This window comes from Stegostoma tigrinum, chromosome 29 (assembly GCF_030684315.1).
Source record: "Stegostoma tigrinum isolate sSteTig4 chromosome 29, sSteTig4.hap1, whole genome shotgun sequence".
Classification (NCBI taxonomy): domain Eukaryota; kingdom Metazoa; phylum Chordata; class Chondrichthyes; order Orectolobiformes; family Stegostomatidae; genus Stegostoma; species Stegostoma tigrinum.
Genome location: NC_081382.1, coordinates 27,027,560 through 27,054,252, shown reverse-complemented (window position 1 = coordinate 27,054,252; position 26,693 = coordinate 27,027,560). Strand labels below are relative to the sequence as shown.

Sequence of the window (26,693 nt, the reverse complement as noted above, 5' to 3'; positions counted from 1 at the left end):
GCGCTCTCCCCCTCTCCTCTCTCGCGAGCGCGCGCTCTCCCCCTCTCTCTCTCGCGAGCGCGCGCTCTCCCCCTCTCTCTCTCGCGAGCGCGCGCTCTCCCCCTCTCTCTCTCGCGGCGCGCGCTCTCCCCCCTCTCTCTCGCGAGCGCTCTCCCCCTCTCTCTCTCGCGCGCGCGCGTTCTCCCCCTCTCTCTCGCGCGCGCGCTCTCCCCCTCTCTCTCTCGCGCGCGGCGCTCTCCCCCTCTCTCTCTCGCGCGCGCGCTCTCCCCCTCTCTCTCGCGCGCGCATCGCTCTCCCCCTCTCTCTCGCGCGCGCTCGCTCTCCCCTCTCTCTCGCGCGCGTCGCTCTCCCCCTCTCTCTCGCGCGCGCGCCCTCTCCCCCTCTCTCGCGCGCTGCGCACGCTGTCCTCTCTCGCGCGCGCGCGCTCTCCCCCTCTCTCTCGCGCGCGCGCGCTCTCCCCCTCTCTCTCGCGCGCGCGCGCTCTCCCCCTCTCTCTCGCGCTCTCTCCCCCTCTCTCTCTCTCTGCGCTCTCTCCCCTCTCTCCCCCTCTCTCTCGCGCGCGCGCCCTCTCACCCTCTCTCTCGCGCGCGCGCACGCTGTCCCTCTCTCGCTGCGCGCCGCGCTCTCCCCCTCTCTCTCGCGCGCGCGCGCTCTCCCCTCTCTCTCGCGCGCCGCGCTCTCTCCCCCTCTCTCTCGCGCTCTCCCCTCTCTCTCTCTCTCGCGCTCTCTCCCCTCTCTCCCCTCTCTCTCACTCGCGCGCTCTCCCCCTCTCTCTCTCGCGCGCACGCTCTCCCTCTCTCTCTCGCGCGCACGCTCTCCCTCTCTCTCTCGCGCGCACGCTCTCCCTCTCTCTCTCGCGCGCACGCTCTCCCTCTCTCTCGCGTGCGCGCGCTCTCCCCTCTCTCGCGAGCGCGCGCTCTCCCCTCTCTCTCTCTCTCGCGAGCGCGCGCGCTCTCCCCTCTCTCTCTCTCTCGCGAGCGCGCGCTCTCCCCCTCTCTCTCGCGAGCGCGCGCTCTCCCCTTCTCTCTCGCGCGCTCTCCCCCTCTCTCTCGCGCGCTCTCCCCCTCTCGCGCGCTCTCCCCCTCTCTCTCGCGCGCACGTTCTCCCCCTCTCTCTCGCGCGCGACGCTCTCCCCCTCTCTCTCTCTCTCGCGCGCTCTCCCCCTCTCTCACGCGCGCGCTCTCCCCCCCTCTCTCTCGCCTCTCCGCGCAGCGCTCGCGCTCTCCCCCTCTCTCTCACTCGCGCGCTCTCCCCTCTCTCTCTCGCGCGCACGCTCTCCCTCTCTCCTCTCGCGCGCACGCTCTCCCCCTCTCTCTCATCTCTCGCGCGCTCTCCCCCTCTCTCAACGCGCGCGCTCTCCCCCCTCTCTCCTCGCGCTGCGCGCGCTCTCCCCCCTCCTCTCTCACGCGCGCGCGCGCTCTCCCCCTCTCTCTCGCGCGCTCTCCCCCTCTCTCTCACGCGCTCTCCCCCTCTCTCTCGCGAGCTCTCCCCCTCTCTCTCGCGCGCGCGCTCTCCCCCTCTCTCTCTCTCGCGCGCTCTCCCCCTCTCTCTCTCTCGCGCGCTCTCCCCCCTCTCTCTCTCTCGCGCGCTCTCCCTCTCTCTCTCGCGCCGCACGCTCTCCCTCTCTCTCGCAATGTGCGCGCGCTCTCCCCCTCTCTCTCTCGCGAGGCGCTCTCCCCCTCTCTCTCGCGCGCCGCCTCGCTCTCCCCCTCTCTCTCGCGGCCGCGCTCGCTCTCCCCCTCTCTCTCGCGCGCGCGCCCTCTCCCCCTCTCTCTCGCGCGCGCGCCCTCTCCCCCTCTCTCTCGCGCGCGCGCCCCTCTCCCCCTCTCTCTCGCGCGCGCGCCCTCTCCCCCTCTCTCTCGCGCGCGGCGCACGCTGTCCCTCTCTCGCGCGCGCGCGCTCTCCCCCTCTCTCTCGCGCGCGCGCCGCTCTCCCCTCTCTCTCGGCGCGCACGTTCTCCCCCCTCTCTCTCGCGCGCACGCTCTCCCCCTCTCTCTCTCTCTCGCGCGCTCTCCCCCTCTCTCACGCGCGCGCTCTCCCCCCCTCTCTCTCGCGCGCGCTCTCCCCCTCTCTCTCACTCGCGCGCTCTCCCCCTCTCTCTCTCGCGCGCACACGCTCTCCCTCTCTCTCTCGCGCGCACCGCTCTCCCCCTCTCTCTCTCTCTCGCGCGCTCTCCCCCTCTCTCACGCGCGCGCTCTCCCCCCCTCTCTCTCGCGCGCGCGCGCTCTCCCCCCTCTCTCTCATGCCGCAGCGCGCTCTCCCCCCTCTCTCTCATGCGCGCGCGCGCTCTCCCCCTCTCTCTCGCGCGCTCTCCCCCTCTCTCTCACGCGCTCTTCCCCCTCTCTCTCGCGAGCTCTCCCCCTCTCTCTCTCGCGCGCGCGCTCTCCCCCTCTCTCTCTCTCGCGCGCTCTCCCCCTCTCTCTCTCTCGCGCGCTCTCCCCTCTCTCTCTCTCGCGCGCTCTCCCCCTCTCTCTCTCTCGCGCGCTCTCCCTGTCTCTCCTCGCGCGCACGCTCTCCCTCTCTCTCGCGTGCGCGCGCTCTCCCCCTCTCTCTCTCGCGAGCGGCGCCGCTCTCCCCCCCTCTCTCTCTCGCGAGCGCGCGCTCTCCCCCTCTCTCTCTCGCGCGCGCGCTCTCCCCCTCTCTCTCTCACGAGCGCGCGCTCTCCCCCTCTCTCTCACTCGCGCGCTCTCTCCCTCTCTCTCTCGGCGCGCACGCTCTCCCTCTCTCTCTCGCGCGCACAGCTCTCCCCTCTCTCTCGCGCGCGCGCGCTCTCCCCCTCTCTCTCTCGTGAGCGCGCGCTCTCCCCCTCTCTCTCTCGCGAGCGCGCGCTCTCCCCCTCTCTCTCGCGCGCTCTCCCCCTCTCTCTCGCGCGCTCTCCCCCTCTCGCGCGCTCTCCCCCCTCTCTCTCGCCGCGCACGTTCTCCCCCTCTCTCTCGCGCGCAGCGTTCTCCCCCTCTCTCTCGCGCGCGCGTTCTCCCCCCTCTCACAGCGCGCACAGCTCTCCCCCTCTCCCCCTCTCTCGCGCGCTCTCCCCCTCTCTCGCGCGCGCGCCCTCTCCCCCTCTCTCTCGCGCGCGCGCCCTCTCCCCCTCTCTCTCGCGCGCGCGCCCTCTCCCCCTCTCTCTCGCGCGCGCGCGCGCTGTCCCTCTCTCTCGCGCGCGCTCCCTCTCCCCCTCTCTCTCGCGCGCGCGCGCGCTCTCCCCCTCTCTCTCGCGCGTGCGCTCGCTCTCCCTCTCTCTCTCGCGCGCGCGCGCGCTCTCCCCCCTCTGTCTCGCGCACGCGCGCTCTCCCCCTCTCTCTCGCGCGCGCGCGCTCTCCCCCCCTCTCTCTCGCGCGCGCGCGCTCTCCCCCCTCTCTCTCGCGCGCGCGCGCTCTCCCCCCTCTCTCTCGCGCGCGCGCCCTCTCCCCCTCTCTCTCGCGCGCGCGCCCTCTCCCCCTCTCTCTCGCGCGCGCGCCCTCTCCCCCTCTCTCTCGCGCGCTCGCCCTCTCCCCCTCTCTCTCGCGCGCGCGCGCGCTGTCCCTCTCTCTCGCGCGCGCTCCCTCTCCCCCTCTCTCTCGCGCGCGCGCGCGCTCTCCCCCTCTCTCTCGCGCGCGCGCGCGCGCTCTCCCCCTCTCTCTCGCGCGCGCGCGCGCTCTCCCCCTCTCTCTCGCGCGCGCTCGCTCTCCCCCTCTCTCTCGCGCGCGCTCGCTCTACCCCTCTCTCTCGCGCGCGCGCCCTCTCCCCCTCTCTCTCGCGCGCGCGCGCGCTCTCCCCCTCCCACCCTCTCTCTCTGTGTCTCTCTCTCTCTGTCTCTCTCAAGTGCAAATTCCTCGTTCATCCAACAGCTCTTGCTTGTTTCTACCACCAGCCAGAGCATTCTAAGTCTGTCTGCAGGCTGAAATGTGGTTTATCTGTCGGCATGTTTCAGAAAAACTCATGAGTTTTTGTAGTCTGAGAGAAAGTATTAGTCGCGAAAATAAGATACTGTTGAACTGCTAAATAAATATAGTTTAGAAGCATTTTCTTCATGTTCAATAGGCTATTCATTAAAAATACTTTTGCTCTGCCAAACATTATGTTTACTTATTTTTGCATTCTGGCAATACAAATCTGAGAGCCATGATGCACTTTGCTAAGAGAAGAATGGGAATAATGCCAGTTGCAAAGTGCATTTGCATTTATTTTCTGCCAAAGTCTGTGATCTGCTCACAAACATTTAATGTGTGGTTAATGTGTTAAAATGCAAGCTATTGAATGCAATATTTATTTATTTTAAGCATTTCATTTTAAAACCAGTTAGTCTGTGTTATTATTTTGAAACAAACCATGTCTGGCATTTGTTCTACTGCACAGAGCACTCTGTTGCCCAATCAGGCTTTCCTTTGTCAGCGGGAGGTTACTGCAGCTAGACTTAAACCACTGCAGTAACTTGACCATTTGCCGATTTGATTTTTTTTCTTAAGTGCTTGCTATTTCTTTACTGCAGTGAAAACGTGGACGTCTACTGCCTTCATATCGCGGAGGATGATGGGGAAGTCGATGGTGATTTTCCACCACTAGATTCCAATGAGCCTATTCACAAGTTCGGCTTCAGCACATTGGCACTAGTTGAGAAGTACTCACCGCCTGGGCTGGCAACGAAACAGTCTCTCTTTGTTCGGATGTAAGTTTTTAAAAAAAAATTAACCTTTTCACTTTGAACCCACCCTTCATTTTGTCATACTGTGTTTTCTTAAGAGAATGTTGAAAAATACAAGTCTATATTAATAAGTTTGATAAGTTTAATCAGTTCTGTGTGGGAAATTTTATTTCTTAAAATGGAACTAATTCATTACATACCCTTATTCTCAGCTGTGCAATTTCTCAACTTGATCAAAATAAACCAAATCAAAAACACAAAATACCTCATTCTTAAAAACCATATAATCTGGGGGTGACATTCCATGCAGGGCTGATTTGTGTGTTATTTTGATAGGAATCATATTTATATAGCTTTCCTTTGCAGTATTTATTTTAACATTCTTGTTTCCCGAAGTACTAGAAGATTCTCATGAGGGTCTCTGTAGTTGATATTTACTGGTAAGCAAACAACTGCACTATTTTGTAATTTTCTTTTCTTAAAGACGTTATAGCCACCCTCTGATTTAACTCTCAATTACGATCACAAAACTAAAAAACATTTGTTGCATTTGACTTTAAATGTAATCTTATTGGTAATTATATAAAACCATCACCCATGTATTCATGCCAGTTTTAATTATACACAGGTCTTTGGAATGCATTGAATAGAACTACACTGTTGATATTAAATGTGAAATAAAATCTGCAGTGCTGTTGGCAAGTTAAATAAATCAGCCAAGAAAGACAACTAAAGCACTCACCAAATAACACTCCTATTCAATTAACCATTTCCTGTCATGAATTTTATTTAGAATTGGAAAAGAAACATTTTCTAGATGGTATTAGTTTAGTATTTTTAATGCCGCTGTTCTCTTGCTCTTACCTATGGCATATTCTAAACAAGACAAATCTGAAATAATTAAACCCAATATAAATGTTCACTTGTTTGTACAATTGACTGTAATCAATAAAGGTAGCTTTATCTTTCACCTTTGAGGATGAAGTGATAACGTTGTCAAGCAAGTAGAATCCTTTGAAAATGGAGCAAGAAATTGCAATACATCTGGTAGTTAGTGGAGTTAGCTTAAAAATATGGATTTGGAAAATTATTTTTTGAAACTTTGACAAAGTTGAAACTGATACAACCAAGAAGACTGATTATATCCTATTATAACATTAATAACGTTGAAGATACTTGTAAGTTTGTTTGCCACTAAATTGTGAATAAGTAGGAAGGTGCTTTAGGGTGAGTAGATTTGCTCAACAATTTATTTACTTAATACCCTTGGGATTAACTAAACATGTTTTGCTGCCTTACCTTTTTGCTTTACACTATTGTTGGTCTTTGCTTGCTTTTGAGAAATCAGATACTGTAGCTGTAATGTCTTTTTATGAGCCAAAGTGCTTTGTTATTGCCTTTTACTGTGTTCTGGTATTTGATCTGGCTGCTTGCCAGCTGCAGATCTTGCCCTTTACATTTTTGGAGCATTACAATAGTTTGTTATTTTAAGTGTGGGTTGTTGTTCTAGTTCAGAAATGTTACATATGAGCTTAACATAGATTTAGTAGGAGTAAAACTGACATGGTTTCCTCTTTGGCAGGAGATTCTGTCTGGGAAAGGAACGTTTTTTTCAGATTGTAACATGTATAGAAATTTGAAGGACAAAGCGCCATTGCATCTATATTATACTTTTTGAAATGAGAAAAAAGACGTCTTATTTTGTATTTGAAAATAGAGGCTCAAATTGCAGCAAACAATGTGTCTGCAAATCTTAAAAGAATGCTTTCAATCTTGAAGTGTCAGGATCAAAATTTGAGAAGAACATTGCTTAGCCTATCATGAACTAAATAACGCTTCTATGAAAAATAGGAAAAGTAATAATCTCTCACTGGCACAGTTTAATTACTGTTCTTTAAATGAAATATCTAAAAATGGTGTTTGGGTTCTACTGCCATAATTTTGTTCGTATAGATCTCAGAACTTAAAAGGATGTGAGGTTCGTTGTTCACTTTCTAAGCTTGACTGCCATGTGTTTGAATGGGGTTCATGTGCTCCCTTACTAATTTTCAGTTAATATCTGCATGTTCTTAAGTTGTACATTATGTATTTACATATATTGCATAAATCTGATTTGACTTTTAAGGTTATGTATGACAATAATAAGATTCAGAAGCTGCATACGTATTAAATTTATTCAATTCATTTTTATTTCACTCTGGTTTTCTGTAAAAGAAAGTTCTGAGAATTAAATTCATCAGGTGTGGCTCTTGATGAATTTCAGCATTGTAGTGCCAGGAGAGCTAACAGAAAATTGACGTCATCTGCAGTTTAATGCAAACTGAGGAAGAGAGGCAAGAGGAAAGTGGTTGCCAATTGAACTAAAATTAAGGGCTGATTTTTGAAGGTAGACATCCGGATCAATGCAGACAAATGTAAGGTGATGCACTTGGGCAGGACAAATGAGACAAGGGAATACATGGTGAGTGATGGGTCCCTGGGAAGCACAGAGGGTCAGAGGGACCTTAGTGTGCATGTAAACCAGTCCTTAAAGATATCAGAACAGTTGGATAAAGTGGTATAGAAGACACATGGGATTCTTGCTTTGTTAGCTGAGGCTTAGAACAGGGAGGTAATACTGGAGCACATAAAATGTTGGCTAGGCCGTAGCTATACTATGATGTGCAGGTCTAGAATCCACATTTATAGGAGGGATGTGATAGCACTGGAGATGGTGAAGAGGTGATTTATGAGGATGTTACCTGGGCTGTAGAGTTTCACTTATGAAGGGAGATTGGATGGATTGAGGTTGTTTCGCTGAGAGCAAATGAGGTTGAGAGGAACTGTCATAAAATGTAAAAAATTGAGGGGCATAGATGGGGTAGACAAGAAGAAACTTTCTCCCATGATGGAGTGGTCAGTGGCTAGGTGGCATAGATTTAGGGTAAGGGTAGAAGGCTTAGAAGAGATGGGAGGAGAAGCATTTTCCTCTATATGATGGTGGGAATTTGGAACTAGTTGTATGCAAGGGTGGTAGAACCAAACACTTAGAGAAGATGTAAGTACTTAGATGAGCTGTCATGATGCCAATGTATAAAAGGCTGTGGGCCAAGTGCTGGAAAATGGGATCAGAATAGTTAGGTAATAAAATGTGAGGCTGGATGAACACAGCAGGCCAAGCAGCATCTCGGGAGCACAAAAGCTGACGTTTCGGGCCTCGACCCTTCATCAGATGAAGGGTCTCGGCCCGAAACGTCAGCTTTTGTGCTCCTGAGATGCTGCTTGGCCTGCTGTGTTCATCCAGCCTCACATTTTATTATCTTGGATTCTCCAGCATCTGCAGTTCCCATTATCTCAGAATGGTTAGGTGGTTGTTCTTGACTGGTGTGGATGCATTTGGTCAAAGGGCCTTTTTCTGTGCTGTAGATCTCAAACTCTAGGATGTCATACAGTCATACAGCATGGAAACAGACCCTTTGGTCCAACTCGTCCATGCCGACCAAGTTTCCCAACTAGTCCCACTTGACGGCATTTGTGCCTCATCCCCCTTCACCTTGGCTGTTCATGTCCAACTCTTTTCTTTTAAATGTTGTAACTGTACCTGCATCGATGTGTTGAGATTTTTTTTATGTAAGTGATATTAACGAAAGTCTGATTTTTGGGAAAGCATTGTGATCAGGCGCAAGATAGAGTTGTTGCTTAATATACACTCCAGAAATTGGTGGATCTTTGGCTTTTGACAAAATATCCAGTGAAGCTATTTGTGTATACCCTGTTGGAGGTTTTTCCTCCTTTAGGGAATTGAGAGAGGAACGTTGCTGACCCCAATTTGGGCAATTACCTACCTTAATTGTCAGAGCACATGAGTTCTAGTTGGTGGTTTTATTTTGAAGTGGCAGATCCAGTACACAACTTACTCATCTTGCATCATTAATTATCCCGTTCTTGGAATGTTGCAATATTAATTTTCCATTGCATCCTTCTAGACCTTAACTGTGATCACAAAACATTATAAAATCTTTAAAATCAACTCTGCTCAATTTACTAGACAAAGTGCTCAGTAGTGTGTTAACAAAGTTATGCTATTTGGCTGTTATGAGTTTCAAAACAGCAATTCTGGAGCAGAACATTTATTTAAATCATGAGGGCCTTGGAGGTACGGCTTTCAACTGATGTTGGGTTGTGTGATTATCCATGTACAGAACGAAATAAAATTTAAATGATAATTCATTTACAATTACAAAAGATTAATATTTCAAAAATTTACAAATTTAAACATGAAGCAAAAGGAGTTTGATCTTTGTCAAGCAAAAGTTAGTTTGTGTTAAGCTGAAGGATGCAGTTTCCGTTTTTATGTTCATTTGTTCTTGGTGGCTTGTGCTTTTTTGCGTCATTCCCCTTTGCTTCTAAGGGCTTCCTTAGCAATTGACTTCAAATAAATGTAGCTCAATTATAGTTGTTTCCACAACATTATCTATATTCTGTCATTTCTAAACTGTCAAGAGTTATATGGGTAATTTTAGTTCACATTGAAGATGTGTGGAATAGTTATAGAATTGCAGAATTTGGCTACCTTGTGAATACAAGTGGGAAAAGAGTACTAAAATGAATGACATTAGCATTTAAGCCAGCTTGTTTCTTGGATATTATTTCAGTAAGAAGCTATTGGGGAAAATGTTGGTCGAATTTGTACCAATTAAAACTATTATGTAGTTCAGTTTATAAACAAAGCTCAGTAATTGTCAGCAGAGGTAGTTCTTGTTGTGTTTTTGATGCCTAGCTTAATGTGGTTGGCTGTGCAAGATGTTGGTTATCATGACTGGTAAATAATTGAGTTTGAATAGGGAGAGAACCCTCATTATCCTCCACCTGTGCCCAGCTGGAGGGGAGGGTTGAGATAAAGCCATTAACTGTCCTTTACTGGCATCACAAAGAATTCAAATACATCTGTGTCTTATTTTCTTTTCTGGCACAATCAGTTGAGTAAGCTAAGCAGGCATGACCAAATTTGGCAACTTCTGTGGACTTTGGCAAAGTAATGCAGCAGTGTATTTAAGGAACAGTCTGAGGACAGTTACTTTGGCTCCTACATACCATCATTAATGTTTGAATGCTCAGTTTAAAACTAGTCATTTTGCAGAGGGAAATCGATTGAATAAAGTGTAGATTTTCCTGGCAAAATATGTTCTAGTTTTAACATTCATCTTGCTTTCTAAATAGCTTATTAAAAGCACATTTTCCGTTATAATTGCAATACTAACTGGAACTGGCATTGATTATTTGATATATTTGTAGTGTTAGCTTTAAAATACCTTAGAATAGGCAATTTCTATAATTAGTTCATATTTGTGTTAACTTAATCTGAGCGCTTTTTAAGTAGAAATAGAGTGCAGAATTATACTTTTGAACAAAAGTGAAATATTTGCCCTTTGGTACACATGTAAAGAAGATTGAAAGTATTATTAGCCTTGAACAGAACCAGTATGTATAGTTCATGTTTGCTTCAGTAAATAGTTTATTACAAAAATAAGCCCAGGAATTTTTAAAGTAAAATTAAAGCTGATTTAAATTGGTTTGAATTAACTAAGCTCTACAAAAAGTAAGAAAGATGAGGTCATGTAAAAGCCATATTCAGACAGTAAGTAATGAGGTAATGCTACTTAAGTCTCTGGGCCAGGGCCAATGAGGTAAAGGCGTGTGATAAGTGAATTAGCCTGAGCCAATGGGAAGATTCTTTCTGTCATTAGAAGTGTAAGAACCTTTTCAACAAATGATTAGGACTTTTGTGGCATAGATGTCCCTACCTTTTGGGCCAAGAGGTCTGGGTTTTAATCTCTTCTATCTCAGAGGTGCTCACAATACATTAGAACAAATTGCTTTAGAGCAAGCAAGAGCTGCAGGTTCTGGAGTCAGAGATAAAACAGTGCGGCGCTGGAGGAACACAGTAGACCAGACAGCATCAGAGGAGCAGGAAAGTTCTGTGATGAGATAGCTGAGAGGTTAGGGTGATGGCCTGCTAATTTATATGTGAACAAATTGATTAAAAATTCTCAAACTGAAAATTAAGTATTATGAGTGGGGACAGGTCTGTTGTGGTGCAGTGATGGTCTCCTTGCCTTAAATCACTCTTTCATTCCCTCTCCTTATTTCTTTCTGTCCCATATTTAACCTTAAATTCATCCTCATCATTTATTTTCTCTGCTTACCCTCCCAGCCCTTCATTCTTGTTGGCTATCCTCTGTCTCAGCCTCTGCTCACTCTTCATGGCTTTAATCTCCAACTCATCATAGTCTCTTTTCTTAGCTCACTGCCCTCTCACCTTTTTTCATCTCCCCCTCCCCCTCCCCTATCCATATTTACAACTATGCTCTTTACCTCTGCACTCAAATTATATTTACACGAGATGGCAGATTAATTAAAATAAAAGCATTTAAAAATATTTTAGATCAGCCAGTTCAGATATTTAATGATCCACCTCTGGAGCACCACAAGAGCTCTTAAAAACATTTATATCATATTTTCAATGTTCTGAAGTATTTCACAGCCAGTTGTACATAAGTCATAAGATTATGTGCACATATGCTAGTAAAGTTCCTTAAAGTGAGATAAATGAAAGGTCAGTGAATACTTGGGTATAAGTTTCAAAACCTCATTATTTTGATTGTCGGATTTTACCTTGTCACACTTATGCTTCAATTCTGACTTCATTTCCAAACAGTAAGTGTTTCAGAGTAGTAGGTATCATTCAAATATGGTGTTCCAAGCTGCTAAAGAAGCCTCAGTACATGTACAGTAAATCAAAAATGAGATTAACTTCAAATGCATCCAGTTTTGTAGTAACTTTAAGAAAACAGGTGAAGGACACATTTGAAGTTTATTATTTGATTGATTATCACTTAACAGTATTCAGTTAATTTGAACAGATGGGAGCAGGCTTTCTATTTTGTTTAATGATAGCCTCGAACCTTTTCATGTTTGTTTTCATAATCATAACTTTGCTGTTGTATTTTGTGGCAATTTCCTTGAATGTTATTTTCATTTTACTCCAATAAACTCTGCCACCCTGAATCTGCTGCTGAAGCTGTAGAAGAAGATGGAGAGCGCAGTTACCTCAGAATGATCACTATCATTAACATTCATGGGTGGTTCACTTATCATTTCTGACTGCAGAGACATGGCAGCCTTTATGAAATGTCTGCAGGTGTAGCAAGATGATACATGTAACATTGTGCCACAATGGATTTATGCATTCAGTTACAAAAGAAAAGTCTAATGAAAAAATACAGAAGGTAATTTTTATTCCTGCATCATACAGTTTGTCAGTAATGTCCTTAGAAGATAAGCATTTTTTTTTGTCTGTTTTAGTCTGGGCTCCTGAAAAATTTTAACTGGGATTGCATTTTTTGGTGTTGGAGTTACTGGTTTGTCCACACTGTTGTTGAAAGACCGGGAAATACATATATCTAATGAATTTGTAAACTGTTGTCAGGAATCAAAAGAAAAATTCAGGGCGCACAGGATTAATATTGACAGAAGGCACACATGATACTGTTTCCTAGACAAGAGGCCACATCAACATCCAAAACAACGCAAGTCTTGACTACATGAGTCTTTATATTGCCCACAACTTAAAACAAATAATCTAAACCTGTGAAGATAAATCATTATTTAAATGTTTCATTTAAGCATCAAAAAGGATGATATTTACTGAGAAGAGTTACCAGCAATGATTACCTCTTCTGAGGTCAGTTGCATCTATCCACTGATGGAGATCCCTTCTATCTTCAATTAACTTATTGAAATAGGATTACGTTCTGAAGGTGAAATCTGCCTGGTTGTTTGAACCCATAACCTAGGCTGGTGCTACTGTGCATGATTGTGGGAATGCACGTTGACTGTTTCAGCCAAGGCATACTTGATTGTTTCAATGCTTTTGGTAGTATTAAAATATGTAAGGACACTATTCAAAGAAAGCAGTAGGTTGTTTTGGTGCCTTCATTAACATTCTTTGCTCAACCATGACCAAAAATAAATGATTCATTTTGTTGCTCTATGTAGAATGTGTCTGTGCCAAGAAAATCCAGCACGTGTACACATAAGTTACTGTGTTTCAAAGTAATTGTGTGTCTGAGATTTGATTATTATTTAAAGACAAATGTCTGTAAATATTCGTCCCACTCTGAATTTGAATTTGGGTTTGAATCTCAAACCCGTTGTTTTTACCAGTCTTGAGTTGTCAATCTGCAGCTGTTAATGTTTGCAGCTATGTTCATAGTTATATGGCTAAAATCATGAGCTTTCAGACTTTAATCCACCTCCTTTTTTCAGTTTTGTTAGCAGCATGTTAGGATTCCAACACATTAATTGTGTTCCGAGATATTCTGCTTTTAGAAACATAGGTTTGCACGGCAGGATAACTCAAATGTTATTTCTGCTTCGTGAGTAATTGCATGGGCCTTCAATCAATCCGAAATAACTTCTGAAATCATCTGTAATCGATGCAACTCAACCTGTGATCATCTGTGCATGTATTATTAGTATTAATGCAAGTAGCCTTGAATAATACGATCATGACAAATATTCGGTGCAAGAGCCTTGATGCTGAAAATATTCCTGTCATCAAATGTTGCTAGTGACTTGGCAGGAAGTATTTATAATTAGGGATGTTACAATCCATATAATGATGATGATAACCCATAAGTAATCTGATCAGGAGGTTCAGATAACCTCATAATCTCAGAACAATGCTTTTGTCAAGTGTTAGTTATCTGAACCCTGTTTTAGTATTAGAGCCTTATATTCACCTGCAGATACCAGATACGCGTCATGAAAAAAGTTTTAAAGTAACACGCAGCAACTGAATAAAAACAAATCTGCCTTATTGCAACAGTGTTACTACTTCCAGAGATTACCTGTGTAACTTGAAGCAGAAGACATTACAAGTTTTCTGACTCACTACTTGGAGGTTGAGTTAGACGTGATGGTGCATATATTTTATTTTGCATGCCAGAGTAGTGTGTGCAGCACACTTGTTCTGATAGCCACATTTTCTCTAGTCTATTAGCTGTATTCCAGAATTATGACACTGAATCCACAGGTTTTGTAATTGTGATTGTGAATTGTTCCAGAGGAGGCTATGTAGAAATGCCCAATTATTAGTATGAAAACTTGTATCTTTGCAGCTGTGTGACTCTCAAAATGTACTGTAAATCTTTACGGGCTGTCTGAATATTTAGTTTACAGGATTCTTGTGTTTTTTATGATAGTATGTCTATTACATTTAACTGGCAAAATAGAAAGCTGAAACTTCACTATTTGAATGACTTGCACTTGCATGAGCATTTAAATTTGCAGTTTGTATACAGGTGTTAGTAATATGTGTTTAAAAATAATTTATGGCTTCCACACATTTTGTTTCCATTGTCTGTTTGAAGATTCTTTTCTGTCACTGTGGAAAGGTTTATGACATAGCAACATATGCAATAAATACATATTTAAAAATATGACACTAATGTAAAGTGAAGTTTAAAAATAAATGTTTCCAAATGCCTGTGTAACTCTGGCAAGGAGAATTCTGATGATGGTTTGGCTTGTAAACCTGTCTCCAATGAGCAGTCTGGGATCAGCTCCAGATCTTGATGTAAATGATGGCAGTGGTGCAGCATACATTCCGTGACAGAGTGTAACGTATGATTGGTTTGACAGTTCTCAGCCGGCTGCTTGGTGGGAAGGCTTTGACCATGGTAAACTAGCCCAACATTTGGCAAAAATGAGAGGATATTTTTGCTTAGGCTCACCAAGCTGGTTGTGAATGTGATGTTTCTCCTGTTGGTTTAATCTGTGAGGGCGTATTCAGATTCTGTTGGAAAGTTTGCAGCTCATTGATTACATTTTCATCTTGAGTGTGTTTGAGGACGCTTGACTTGAAAAACCCACTTGGAATTAGGGCAGGAATGAAGAATAGAAGGAATAGGAAGTTGAAAAATCCAAATGAAGACTCTTGGCTGAAAGTAATTCACAGCTAAGCATAAATGTCTCCCAATATTAATATGTGTAAAGTAATACTTAAAGTATTCTCAATTGGGTTAGGGCTTGTTAAGTGGGAAGTGGGCAGTTGTCATCCAGTTATTACAAGATGATCTTTTGAAATTTTCCTTTTTCCTTTGCATTATTAAAAATCGCATGTCAGACACAAAGTAGGGGACACGATAGCTGCAGGCAGCAAGGCAATAGTTTAAAATTTCTTTTGAATTTAAAACTGAACTTGAAAAACTACCAGGTGAGAGGAAAAAGATTTTAAGAAAACATGAGGGACAGCATTTTTTTTTGAGTGGTTCGTGTGGAATTAACTTCCAGACAAAGTTTATAGAAGACATTTGAGTAAGTACATGAATAAGAAATGTTTGGAGGGATATGGGCCAAGTACAGGTAAGTGGGACTAATTTAGTTTTGGATTATGGTTGGCACAGGCTGGTTAGGCTGAAGTTTCCGTGCTCTGTGACTCTGACTGTATGAATAGTTGGCCATATGTAGAGTAAGAAGACAACAGAATTTCAAAATGCTTATAGTGTATAGCAGAACAGTTGTATTGAAAATTGGCTATCAATATTCAACTTCCACCATTTGACTTTAACATTTGAGACTTTGATGGACTGAAGATGGCTTTTAAAAAGACACTGCTGACCTGAAATAGCTGTTCTGATCACCAGACAAGTCCAGGCAACTTGAATGGAATATACAATATCTGCTACCTTTGAATTACCATTTTTAATCAAATGGCTTTGAGACTGAGGTGTCAAGAAATTTGCATTTCTTATTTTGCTCAGACTTGCATGAAAACAGCATGATTAGAGATGAAAGGTTGCCTACAGCAATACAGCTTGAAATGGAACAATGACACACAGCAGAATCCGCCAAGGAACAGTAAATATATCACAGTAGCCTTAGCGCAAAAAGAGGGAAAGCAATTTGGACTGAACTTGCTCGCTTCTCTGCCTCCGAGTCGATTGCAGAAACCATGGCACATATAAAATAAATGGAGAAAAATCAACATTCGCTGAAAACCCAAGATCTGCAAACTTCATCACTAGTAAAATAGTGAAATAAAACCAAGAACTGCAGATGCAGGAAGTCTGAAATAAAAAGAGCACTCTGGCACTTGGTTTTTGCAACAGTTGCGCCCCCAGGTTTTACATTTTTTAATCACCAAAACCAGCCTCTCTTATTGAAGAAAAACTTGTAATTGGCTCTGCTTCGTTTTTGATCTGGTTAACAAAGGTCAATCAAGTGTGAAAGCTTTCTTCTTAAAAAAAGGAAAATTAAAATAAGAAAAGTTGTTGGAACTGACCAAAGCATAGTTTAAAAATAAGGGAGCCTTGATCCCCTCCCATAAAACCTGTAAACATATTTTGAATCTAAGATAACAATTTGTGGAGCTGGATGAACACAGTAAGCCAAGCAGCCCCTCAGGAGCACAAAAGCTGACGTTTCGGGCCTAGACCTCTGATGAAGGGTCGAGGCCCGCAACGTCAGCTTTTGTACTCCTGAGATGCTGCTTGGCCTGCTGTGTTCATCCAGCTCCACACTTTGTTATCTTGGATTCTCCAGCATCTGCAGTTCCCATTATCTCTGATATTTTGAATCTAGTTCATTTTAGTAGTTCAAATTAGATTTATTCCCTCATGACTGAGGACCTTGCATTAAGCTACAGTTTCTGACTAAGTGAAAAAAGTTGGTATTTTGTTTGTATTCTGTTTTATTTCTATAGCATTTCATCCAAAGTACAGATCGCTATGGGGATCTTTTGAGCTGTGAGTTGATTTGTAATGGGTGTGTAACAGACAGAGAAGGTTGTTGACATTTAACTGTTATTAGTCCTCTGAAACTGGTCCCAATTTAAAAATGTTGGGCATATATAGATTTGTGTGGAAGCCTTGACCTCGTGATTTGTCATTCTGGATTCTGACACAGACAATGCAATAACTCCTCCCAAAACTGGTAATTAAGGAAATTGACAGGATTTTCAATTTTGTAGCGACACGATGTTTGAAACCCCCTTTTTAAAACATTAATTATACCTTGAATTGAGTGCCACAAGCTACGTAATAACAATATGATGGAATAAAACTTGAACAACTACTGACACATCAAAAAAAATCATAATTCATGTAACAATACTCAATTAATCACCTTTTTTAGCGAAGTTATAAAGAAGTGTTTTCAAAATTATTTTGCCACATTTGTCAACTTTCCCTTCATCCCATATTTATCGTCAGTGTTGGCATGTAAGTTGACACCTGCAACCTTGAAAAATTCCTCCAGAAACGGGTGTTGACTTACACATTGAATATATAAGTGAATGGCTGGCATGGGTTGTCACCTTTGTTGCTTGCCGTGAAGACTCAGTTTTACGTGTTTTACCTTTAAACATTTGCACGTCTTTGCAAGGCAGCCTGTATTGCCTTAGTTGTAAGGTATCAGTAAGTGAAGCATGTTGAAACAGGTTGAAAATTTGAGGCTAGTACATGATGAGTTTAGCATGTCAAGCGTAGGAAAGTATGGGCATGTGCTCGGAGTGGTTTGCTCCACGCATCAAGTATATGCAAAAATCTGATGTTACCAGCTTAAAAAGGGCAATTTTTAAAAAAAAAGTTTGTTCTTGGGAATGTTTAAGGGTATAGCTGCGTAGGCCAACATGTATTTCCCAATTCTAATTACCCTAACAGAGGTGATGGTGAGTTCCTTTCCTGAACTGCTACAGTCCTTTGGATATGGATACAACCAAAGTGCTGTTAGTAAGGAGTTCCACAGTTTTGACCCAGTGAAGAAATGGCAGTATAGTCAAGGATGTTGCTTGGGGCTTGGAGGAAGTTTGCAAGTGATGGTGTCCCTAGGCACCTGCTGCCCCTGTCCTTGTCCCTGTGCTGAATGTCACAGATTGCGAAGGTGCTATCTTTTGTTGGTTCAGTTCAGTTTCTGGTGAATAGTAACCCTCAGGATACTATTAGTAATGGCATTGTTTGTCAAGGGTCAGTGCTTTGATTCTCACTTAGTGGAGATGGTCATTGCCTGGCACAAATGTGATGTGATTGTTAATTGCCACTTATCATCTCAATCCTGGGTGTTCTGCAGGTCTTGTTGCATATGGACACAGGCTTCTTCAGCATCTCAGGAGTTGCAGGTCGTGTTGAACATTGTGCAGTTGTCGATGAACATCCCTGTTTCTAACCTTATGATGGAGTGAACATCATTGATCAAGTAGCTTAAATAGTGTTGTAGGCTGAACCAATGTTGAGATGTCCTGGGAGTTTGGTAACCACAGCCATCATCTTTTGTGCATGTACGAATCCAGCCAGCAAATTGTTTTCCTCTGATTCCCATTGACTTCAGTTTGTAACAGTTCCTTGAAGACATACTTTGTCAAATGATACCTTAATATGAAGGGCAGTCATAGCTACTTCACTTCTCGAGTTGAGCTGTTTTGTCATGTTTGGACAAGAGCTTAGGAACTGAGTGGCCTTGGAGGAAACTAAACTCAGCATCTCCGTGAAGAGGTAATTTTGGCACAAGTAAAGCAGTGGCACTGTGGATGATCCATTCCAGAAGTTTGCTGATGATCAACAGTAGATTGATGGGATGAAAGGACTCAGGTTAAGGTTATCCTTTTTTTGTGTGTACGGTGTATACCTGGACAATTTTCCAAATTGCCTGGAAGATCCCAGTGTTGCAGCTCTACTGAAATAGTTTGGCTAGGGGTTTGGCCAGTTTTTTAGTACTGTTGCTGCCTTCTTGTCAAGATCGTAGCCTTTGCGACATCTACTGTCTTTGGCCATTTTTTTGATAACGTGGAATGAATTCAATTGGTTGAAGATTGACATCAGGGGTTCTTAGAAGGAGATTGAGATGGGTCATCTACTGAATATACTTACGGTTTTTCTTTTACATTTCTACACTATACGCCTCTAATTTTAAAGATGGAGATATTTGTGGAATCCCACCTCCTGATTGTCATTTATTTGTCCACCACCACTCATGAAAAGATGTGACTGAACTGCAGAGCTTAGACCTGATCCATCAGTTGTGGATTGTTGAATCCTGTCTGTTACAAGCTACTTCCGCTGTTTGGCATATAAATAGTCTTGTGTTAATGGTTTTATCAGGCTGATACCTCATCTTAAGTGTGCCTGGGACTCATTTTGGTATGGCCCCCTGCACTTCATGGTTAATCTTCTGGCGAGATGGTGAGGATATAGTAGGCTTTGAGATTGCAGTTTGTGGTTACGGTTCACATTGTCTGATGGAAGCCCAGTTTGAAGTTGCAATATCTGTTCAAATCTGATCCATTTAGCATAGTTATAGTACTAAACAATATGTGGGGTTTTCTAAATTTGAAAACAGGACTTTATTTCCACAAGAACTGCCGAGTGGCCATTTCTACTCATACTGTTGTGGACAAGTGCATGTGAAGACAGGTAGATTGGTGAGGACAACACAGTTAAGTTTTTTTTTCCCACTTGTTTGTTCCCTAACCATCTGCCGCAGACCTCGCCTGGCAGCTGTCAACTTTAGGACTGAACTAGCTCGATCAATAATGGTACTATCAAGCCACTTTTTATGATGGAATTGAAGGCGACCTGACATGGTATGCCCTCGCCACCCTCAGGATATCCTTCCAAGTGCTGTTCAATGTGAAATAATACCTATTTATCAGCCAAAGATACACAATAAATGGTATTCCCTCGTTTGTTTTCTTCTCTGTTTAACTGGATACCTTGGTACTTCTGGCATTGATGATGACAACTCCCCGGGGCAACACCACTGTGCCACCACCTTCAGTGTCCTCATGATGACACAGGATAAGCACTATCCGGTGTCACTAAACCAAGCATGGCTATCCAATTGATTAGAATTCTAATACCTATAATAATAAACCTAACTGAAATATAAAAATCAATACCAAGAAAATGTTGCCCCCTCATTTGGCAATCCAGAATGTGGGTCAGAGCCTCATTGAGGAATTGGCAATTTTGGACAGTTATAAAGCAGAGATTGACCCCCACTCCCACCCCCCCAAACTAAAATTGAAATACCCAAAGAGAAGCACCTCGCCCCATAATCTGCAAAAGGTGTATGAAAAGTGGTGTAACCTGCCTTTCAGCAACTTCTAGTCATTAATAAAATAAATTCCTGCTATTCTCTTTAAAATCAGCAAGGATGAATTTATTTATCTAACTCTAACAAGTGAACAAATTAACTGAATTAACTAACTGAATAAATCCTTCTGACTACTAACTATTCCCAAATATAGCAAGATTCTAATGGTATGTCAGTTCTCCCTAGGTGTATAAATTGGGTCCTAGGAATTGATCTAACTGTTCGGCCAATCCGACCGGATCCTCTATTAAACTTTTCATTTCTTTCTTAAAGATCCTAACTTCACTACTGGTTAAGGGAGCGTTCACATACCCAATTTCACCCTCCCCAATCGGGACCTTCCTTAAAGGGTATAATTTCCTTTTCCTTTGTTTCGGCCCCTCCCTTACATGTGGTAGATCATGTAATTCTGGGCCCACTAGGTTCCGAGTCTTTTACCTCAGAGTTTGTCTCTTTTTCAGGTGTTTGGGGTTAGTTCTGGGGCCGTGGGCTGGTTGTGGAGGCTACTCACGGCCGTCAGTGAGAAGGAGGGGGGATATGGAGGCGGCAAACATGTTAGGGGATCCTATTGCGGTTTTTCTTGTTCATCCTTTCCCTGTCCTTCCCCTGATCCTTCTGCACTCATAGGATATAGTCCTACTTTCGCACCTCCTATCGAACAAGCCGCGTAATCTGACTCTTTCTGACTGGTTCTTTCCGATTGATGTGTGTATATATGGCACAGCCAATCTTCGTTGGATCCATATTTGGGCCAAAAAAAATCAGATACTTTAATGCTTTCTCTAGACCAAACAAAACAACAATAATTTATCATCGTAGTCTTGTCTTTCTCCCGCGTCCGGGAGCCATATTCTCAACTGCCCAACATTCTCCCCAAAGGGCTGTTGGGCGGAATATATTCCACTTTGACGTTATTTGCAGTTCGATCGCTACTCAGGCATCTCCCCTTGCCTTCCATTGTTGCTAATTTAATTAATCTTGTTGAGATTCGGTGGCGCCTTCTTCCACACCCACTTCAGGGTCCTGACCTTCACGTGGGGGATTTCCCCTCTTAACAACCGGTCTAAGGCTGCGTGCTCAAATCAGGCAGGCACCTTACTCGTCCGATTAATCAGGCCAATTATATACTTTTTATATTTCGCCAATTCCCCGTACTTTCCGTACGTCCCCGACCACCAAGGCAATACTTAAAGGTCAGTTTTATTACCTTGGTCCGTGCATGGAGTTACCTGGTCGTTACAACTCTTCCCCATACTTCCCGTACGTCCCCACAGCAATACCTGCAGCAAATACCGCTGCTCCCCCGGTCGCCCGGACAGATCTTTAAGACCTTTCCTGACCCGGGTCTTGTGCACAAGAGTTACCCGACCGGACCCGCCGCGTCTACCTGTCTTGTTTCCAGGGTCTCCCAGTCCGGTTCGCACTCGCTCAAACCGCAAACGACAAACAAGGGAATTGGAGATCGCCAAAATCGGCGAGGCATGCCTTCCCCGTCGTCCCAAGAGTGTCAAGCGGTCGGAGTGTCGGATCCTGGACGAGCCCCCAATTGTGAGAAACAGTCCCTGCTCACAAATTCAGCCTGAGACAAAGCCTTGGAAACAAGACAATTTTATTCTGTACGATCTTGCAAGAAAGGGTGTCTGCTAGACAGGCACACACTACAAAGCATGTTAACCATTCTTATACAGTTTACAAGTTGCGGAATCACGCCTCCCTGCTCCCATTGGTCTTCTCTTATTCTATCATTCCCCATCCTATCGGACCACCCTTGTTTATTGTTCCCTTTTCTGCCGGCCGAAGGCCCCATTCCCTTGTTTACTGCAGTCCTTATTTGGCTATCCTAAAGAGCGCTAGACATGCTGTACGTGCGAATCGTCAGGTTTGCAGAAATAAGCCTCTCCTACAACACCCTTATCTCTACCACGTCCTTGTCTGCAGAAACAATATTTCTGGTCGTGCTAACTGCCGCCTTTGCAGAACCTAATCTCTGGTTAATGATAAACTTCTGCTACAAAATCTTGTGACTATAATGTTCTTCTTTTGCAAGACCCCACCATTCATCCTTATCTGCAGAAACAACATTTCTAATCTCTCACACTTTGATCAGGTGAGGGGTGGCACAGTGGCTCAGGGGCCTGAGTTCAAATCCATCCTCGGGCAACTGTCAGTGTGAAGTTTGCACATTCTCCATGCAGTCTAGGTGGATTATCCATGGGAAATTCAGGGCTGCAGGGAAGAGGGTGGGCAGATGTGTGTGGGATGCTGTTTGGAGGGATGGTGTGGACTCAAAGGACAGAATGGCTTGCTTGATTCTGTGATTTCTGTGATATTTTTCATGTGGAATTGTGGATCTTGGAATTCGTAGGTGTTCAGTCATTGAGCCTTTTGGTACTATGGGAATTGAATGATGTAAGTATCATGTGGAAAGTGGAGTCAAGGTAAATTATCAGGCCTGATCTTAATAAATGCTAAAGCAGGCTTGAGCGATCAATTAGTCAACTTCTCCAATTCCTTGTGTTATTTTGGTAACCCATTGCTGTAGTAGCAGCCATAAACATATGGTCTATGGTCTTGACTTTGATCATTAGACATGCTAGCTAGACTTCTAAATACCAGAAATATTGGTAGCACTTGTAAAGTTTAAAGGAATATATGTAAAAGGTATTTAACACTCAGCTATTACATGGCATACATCATATTTCATAACAGGTGATGAGAAATATGTTTTGAAGACCTTTTCTTGGGCAGTCTGTCCTAGAACTTGAAATTTACACTTGATATTGAATTCTAATTGTCGCCAGGGCCTGTTGGATCTCACTGACAGTAGGTACATCATCAGAGTGCTGAAACAGATGTGCTGGTTTCAAACCCCCTCTCACTGTCTCTGCTTTAATGAGACCTAGCTCAGCATCTCCAGTGAAGTATAAAAAATGGTTATTTAGAATGCCTTGGTCACATACCATCTTTGTGTCTTTACTTGACCTGATATTCAGCCTGTATCTGCAGCAAGTACTGACTGCCACTGAAGACTTTTTGTGAACTCTAGATTTATGAGAATTGTTCCGGAGATGGGGAACTTCAGCTAGACAGATTGGTTGGTGATGTTGCAACTGTTTTCCTTGGAAGAAACCTTGGAGAGAGAATTGGTAATACTTCAAATCATGAGAATCTGGACAAATTAGATGGGAAATACAGTTCCTATTGGTGTAAAGATTGAGGAGAGGGCATAGATTTAATGTAATTAGGAAAGAACAGCATTGGATGCACAACAAGAAAATCGTTTTTATTTGGTGAGTGGTTAAGATCTGAACTGCACTTACTACAATGTGGTGGAGACAGATTCAGGTGAGGTGTTCAAGACAAAAGGAAGAATGTGTTTGCCTGTGACAAAGTAGTACTAGATCAGTTGCACAATCAGAGAGCTGACATACATGGCGGGCCAACTGGTGATGTCTTGCATGGTGATCATTCTTTGAATTTGTAATAAATGTGTTCTCTATAAAAACAAATGACGTTAACTGTTCCGATCAGCTGTTTTAAGCCAGATGTAGCTCTTTAAGTGCAATCAATATAATGTAGAAATTAATAAACTTAAAGTTCCACACTTTGTTCAGCTTACTTAGAGTTGATTTATTATTTTTCTCTTATTGCAGTAATGCACCACAAAGTGGATTTTCTCTTATTCAAGTTGACAGTATGAATGTCACCATGAAGGAGATTCTGCAGAAAGCTCTAAAAAGGAGAAAAGGTTCACAAAAGGCAGCAGGTAAAAATGAGAAACCATGAATTTTAAGGTTATTAATTTGAGTTATGCCTAATGTGGTGATTTAATGCACGTTGATGTAATGCAGCTTGTGACGTTTATGTATGTGCTTTTACAAATTTTGGTAGTCTTGTGTTTTCTAAGCTTTAAACTTAGAACTACCATTCCCATTTTTAACACTTAGCTTGCTCAGGATCAGAGAATCTTATGCTCATTGGGCTGTCCAGATTTATACATGTTTACCTAATATGCTAATGTTGTAAATCTGTGATCTAGTTATCAGAAATAATAATTCACATCTATAAAGTGATATTGCAAAATCTAAAGTAGCTCACACCAAATAATGCTGATGCAATTTTTCCCATACGTTTGTAGAAAAGCATTACCTGTTTTCATCATACTTTCTCCTTTCCTTATTGCAACCAAAGATTATTTCAATTTCATTCCGTTCTAGCCATTTCTCCTATTTTTACACTTCTAGGTTTCCTGTCTCTCCATTTTCTTTTCCCAGCTTCTCTTTTCAAGATGGGAGCAACTTTTATGAAGAGATTTTCCTGTGATTTCCTAAAACCAGAACCTGCTTATTCAGTTAGCATCTGTGTTAAACAGATTGGCCAAGAGATGAGTCTTGTCATTGATGCCTCTTGAAGGCAAAGTGTGTTTCAATGAATAAACTTTGATTTGTTTTGCTTTTACTTTTTCTTTCCATTTCAAATATCTGTCAACAAAAACCATTGTTATTGTTTTGATGCAAGGGAATTCAATTGTTGGATGTAATCTCAAAGCATTTGCTTTAGTAAAACAGATGTATCTGTAACTTCATGATACTTAATCTCAAGACATACACATTATTCCTAATTGATATATATCCTTGGCCCCCTCCTGTCTGTCATGTTCATGCCATTTCCCTTCCCATTATATATTTTAAAAAGCATCAGTTTATCTAGCCCTGCAAACCGCCAAGGTATTCGTACTTGTTTTTGGTTTTATGATCATCTCCAATTTTAATTAGTTCACCATGGCTTCACCTGCCAAGAGTAAAAGTTGGGAATGTTCCTTTCTCAACTTTGTTGCCTCTCTTACCCCTCTCTTTTCCTCCTTTATGCTCCTTAAAAGCTATTTCTTTAACTGACTTTGATATCCCAAAAATATCTTAATACCTTAATGTTGCCTTATTCGGTTTGCTGTCAAATTTAAATTTTATAATCCCACTGTAAACATCCTCTTTAAATGTTTAGTTACATTAAATCATTATATAAATGCAAGTTCTTGTTGAATGTCAGAAAGCTAGTCAATCATGAAGCATCACAACTGCAGCAGCATCTTGTACAATGCCTTTATGTAATGCCTTTGGCATATTAAATTGTCTCAAGACTTCACATGACACAAAACTGACCCTGAGTAGATGATACTAAGATGGGTAACTAAAAGCTCATTCATGGAGGTAGGTTCAAAGGAGCACTTTGTCTCCGTTAAGAGGTGGTGATGTTGATGGAGGAATTTCAGAGCTTGGTGCCAGTTCCAACAGTCAGCATGGCCATCAATGTTGGGGCAAAGGGAGAGGTGCATACCTGGCATAAACTTGAAGGACTGCAGAAATCTTGGAGATTACAATGAAACCATACAGGAAACTGAACAGAAGAATGAGGACATTAAATTTAAGGTGTTGGTGGAGAAGGAGACAGTGTGGGTTAGCAATTACAGATGTAATGAATGGGACTTGGTGTAGCTTTGGATATAGGAAGCAGAGCTTGATGAGATCAGGTTATGGCTGGTGGAAGATGGGAAACCAGCCAGGGGAGCATTAGAATTGATCAATGGACTTCAGCAGCAAGATGGATGATGTTATAAAAGTGGGGACCAGGTGTTCTTTGAGTTAAAGTGGTTAAAGGGCCGGAAGTTGAGCTTCGAGTCGAATAAATTGCTGAGATTGTGAATAGTGTGAATGAAACTTTACTCTGTTGCAGGAGGGAATTGTATTCAATATCAATATGGGTGCCAAGATTGGAAATGGTAGTAGTTTAGAGACTACGACACGTGTTGTGGAGAAGAACACCGAGCCTAAACCTGTTTTCAGCCAGTCTTTACATGAGCTTTCCACTGGACAGGCGCTGAATACCAATTAGAGGTACTCCCTTTTGTGTCTCCTCTCCTAGCTTGGAAAGTCCACAGCAAAAATGTCCTAGCTAACCCACTAACTCAATGATCTGATCATCGTACAGAAACATGACTGCATGGAGACCAGACTGGGAACTGAATATTCCAAGATATTTGATGTTTAATAAAGACAAACAAGAAGGAAAAGCTGCTGGTGTTACATTGATACTAAGGGATGGGATCTGTACGTTGGAAAGGAGGAGGATCTCAGATTGGAAGTAAAATGTGGAATCTGTTTCACCAGAATTAAGAAATTGTAAGGGACAGGAAACTTTGGGGGTTTAGAGTTAATTATAGTTCACCAGTAATAGTCGTAGCAGTACAGGGCATAAATCAAGACTGGAGAGAAGCTGGTCGCATAGGCTGTAATCATTGGTAAGTTCAATGTGCACAAAGATTGGACAAACAAATTGAGCACTAAAACCATCGAAGATGAGTTTCTAGAGTGTGTTGGGGATGATTTTATCGAGCCATAATGAAGCCAGTGAAAAAGGGATAATTAACAATCTCATAAAAGAACCTTTAGGGATGTGTGACAATGTTTACATTGTTTGAAAGTGAGGTAGTTCTTTCTGAAGCAAGGAGTTAAATTTGAATAAAGGTAATTACGAAGGCACAAATTGGCTAATGAATGGGAAAATACATTACAAGGCTTTTTGTAGAAAGGCAAGGTATCGTCATTTAAGAACAATTACATGACTTACAGCAGCTAGACATTCCTTTAAGGTTCTAAAACAAAAAAAAGTCAATCAACATATGGATTGCAGAGGAAATTCAGGATTCTGAGATTTAAAAAAAGGCCTAAAAAGCTGCCAGAAATAGCAGTAATTCTGAAGATTGGGAGGTTTACAGAATACAACAAAAGATGACCAAGAAACTGATATGGAAAGGGAGAATAAAATATGAATTCAACCTAGCAAAAAAACTTAAATGGACTGTAAAAAGTGCTCTTGGTAAGTTAAAAAGCAAATGCTTGGCTAAAATTAATGTAGGTCCAAAACAACCAGTGTTAGGAAAATTTAT

At 43.3% G+C, this 26,693-nt stretch overlaps 1 protein-coding gene across 9 annotated transcripts in view; it reads left to right on the top strand.

Annotated features, from left to right (window-relative positions):
- The window catches only part of mapkap1 (MAPK associated protein 1), a 271,311-nt gene that overhangs the window by 132,892 nt on the left and 111,726 nt on the right, over positions 1-26,693 (top strand). For 8 of the 9 annotated variants that reach the window (XR_009442769.1, XM_059638269.1, XM_048558771.2 and 5 more), the window contains 2 exons: positions 4,466-4,642; positions 23,404-23,516. Coding sequence is in view for 8 of the 9 variants with exons in the window: in XM_059638269.1 (XP_059494252.1) it covers positions 4,466-4,642; positions 23,404-23,516 (290 nt within the window). In the remaining variant the exon portion in view is untranslated. Of the gene's footprint in view, positions 1-4,465; positions 4,643-23,403; positions 23,517-25,480; positions 25,590-26,693 lie in introns of those variants that run through there. The other variant, XM_048558777.2, reaches the window with a different exon arrangement.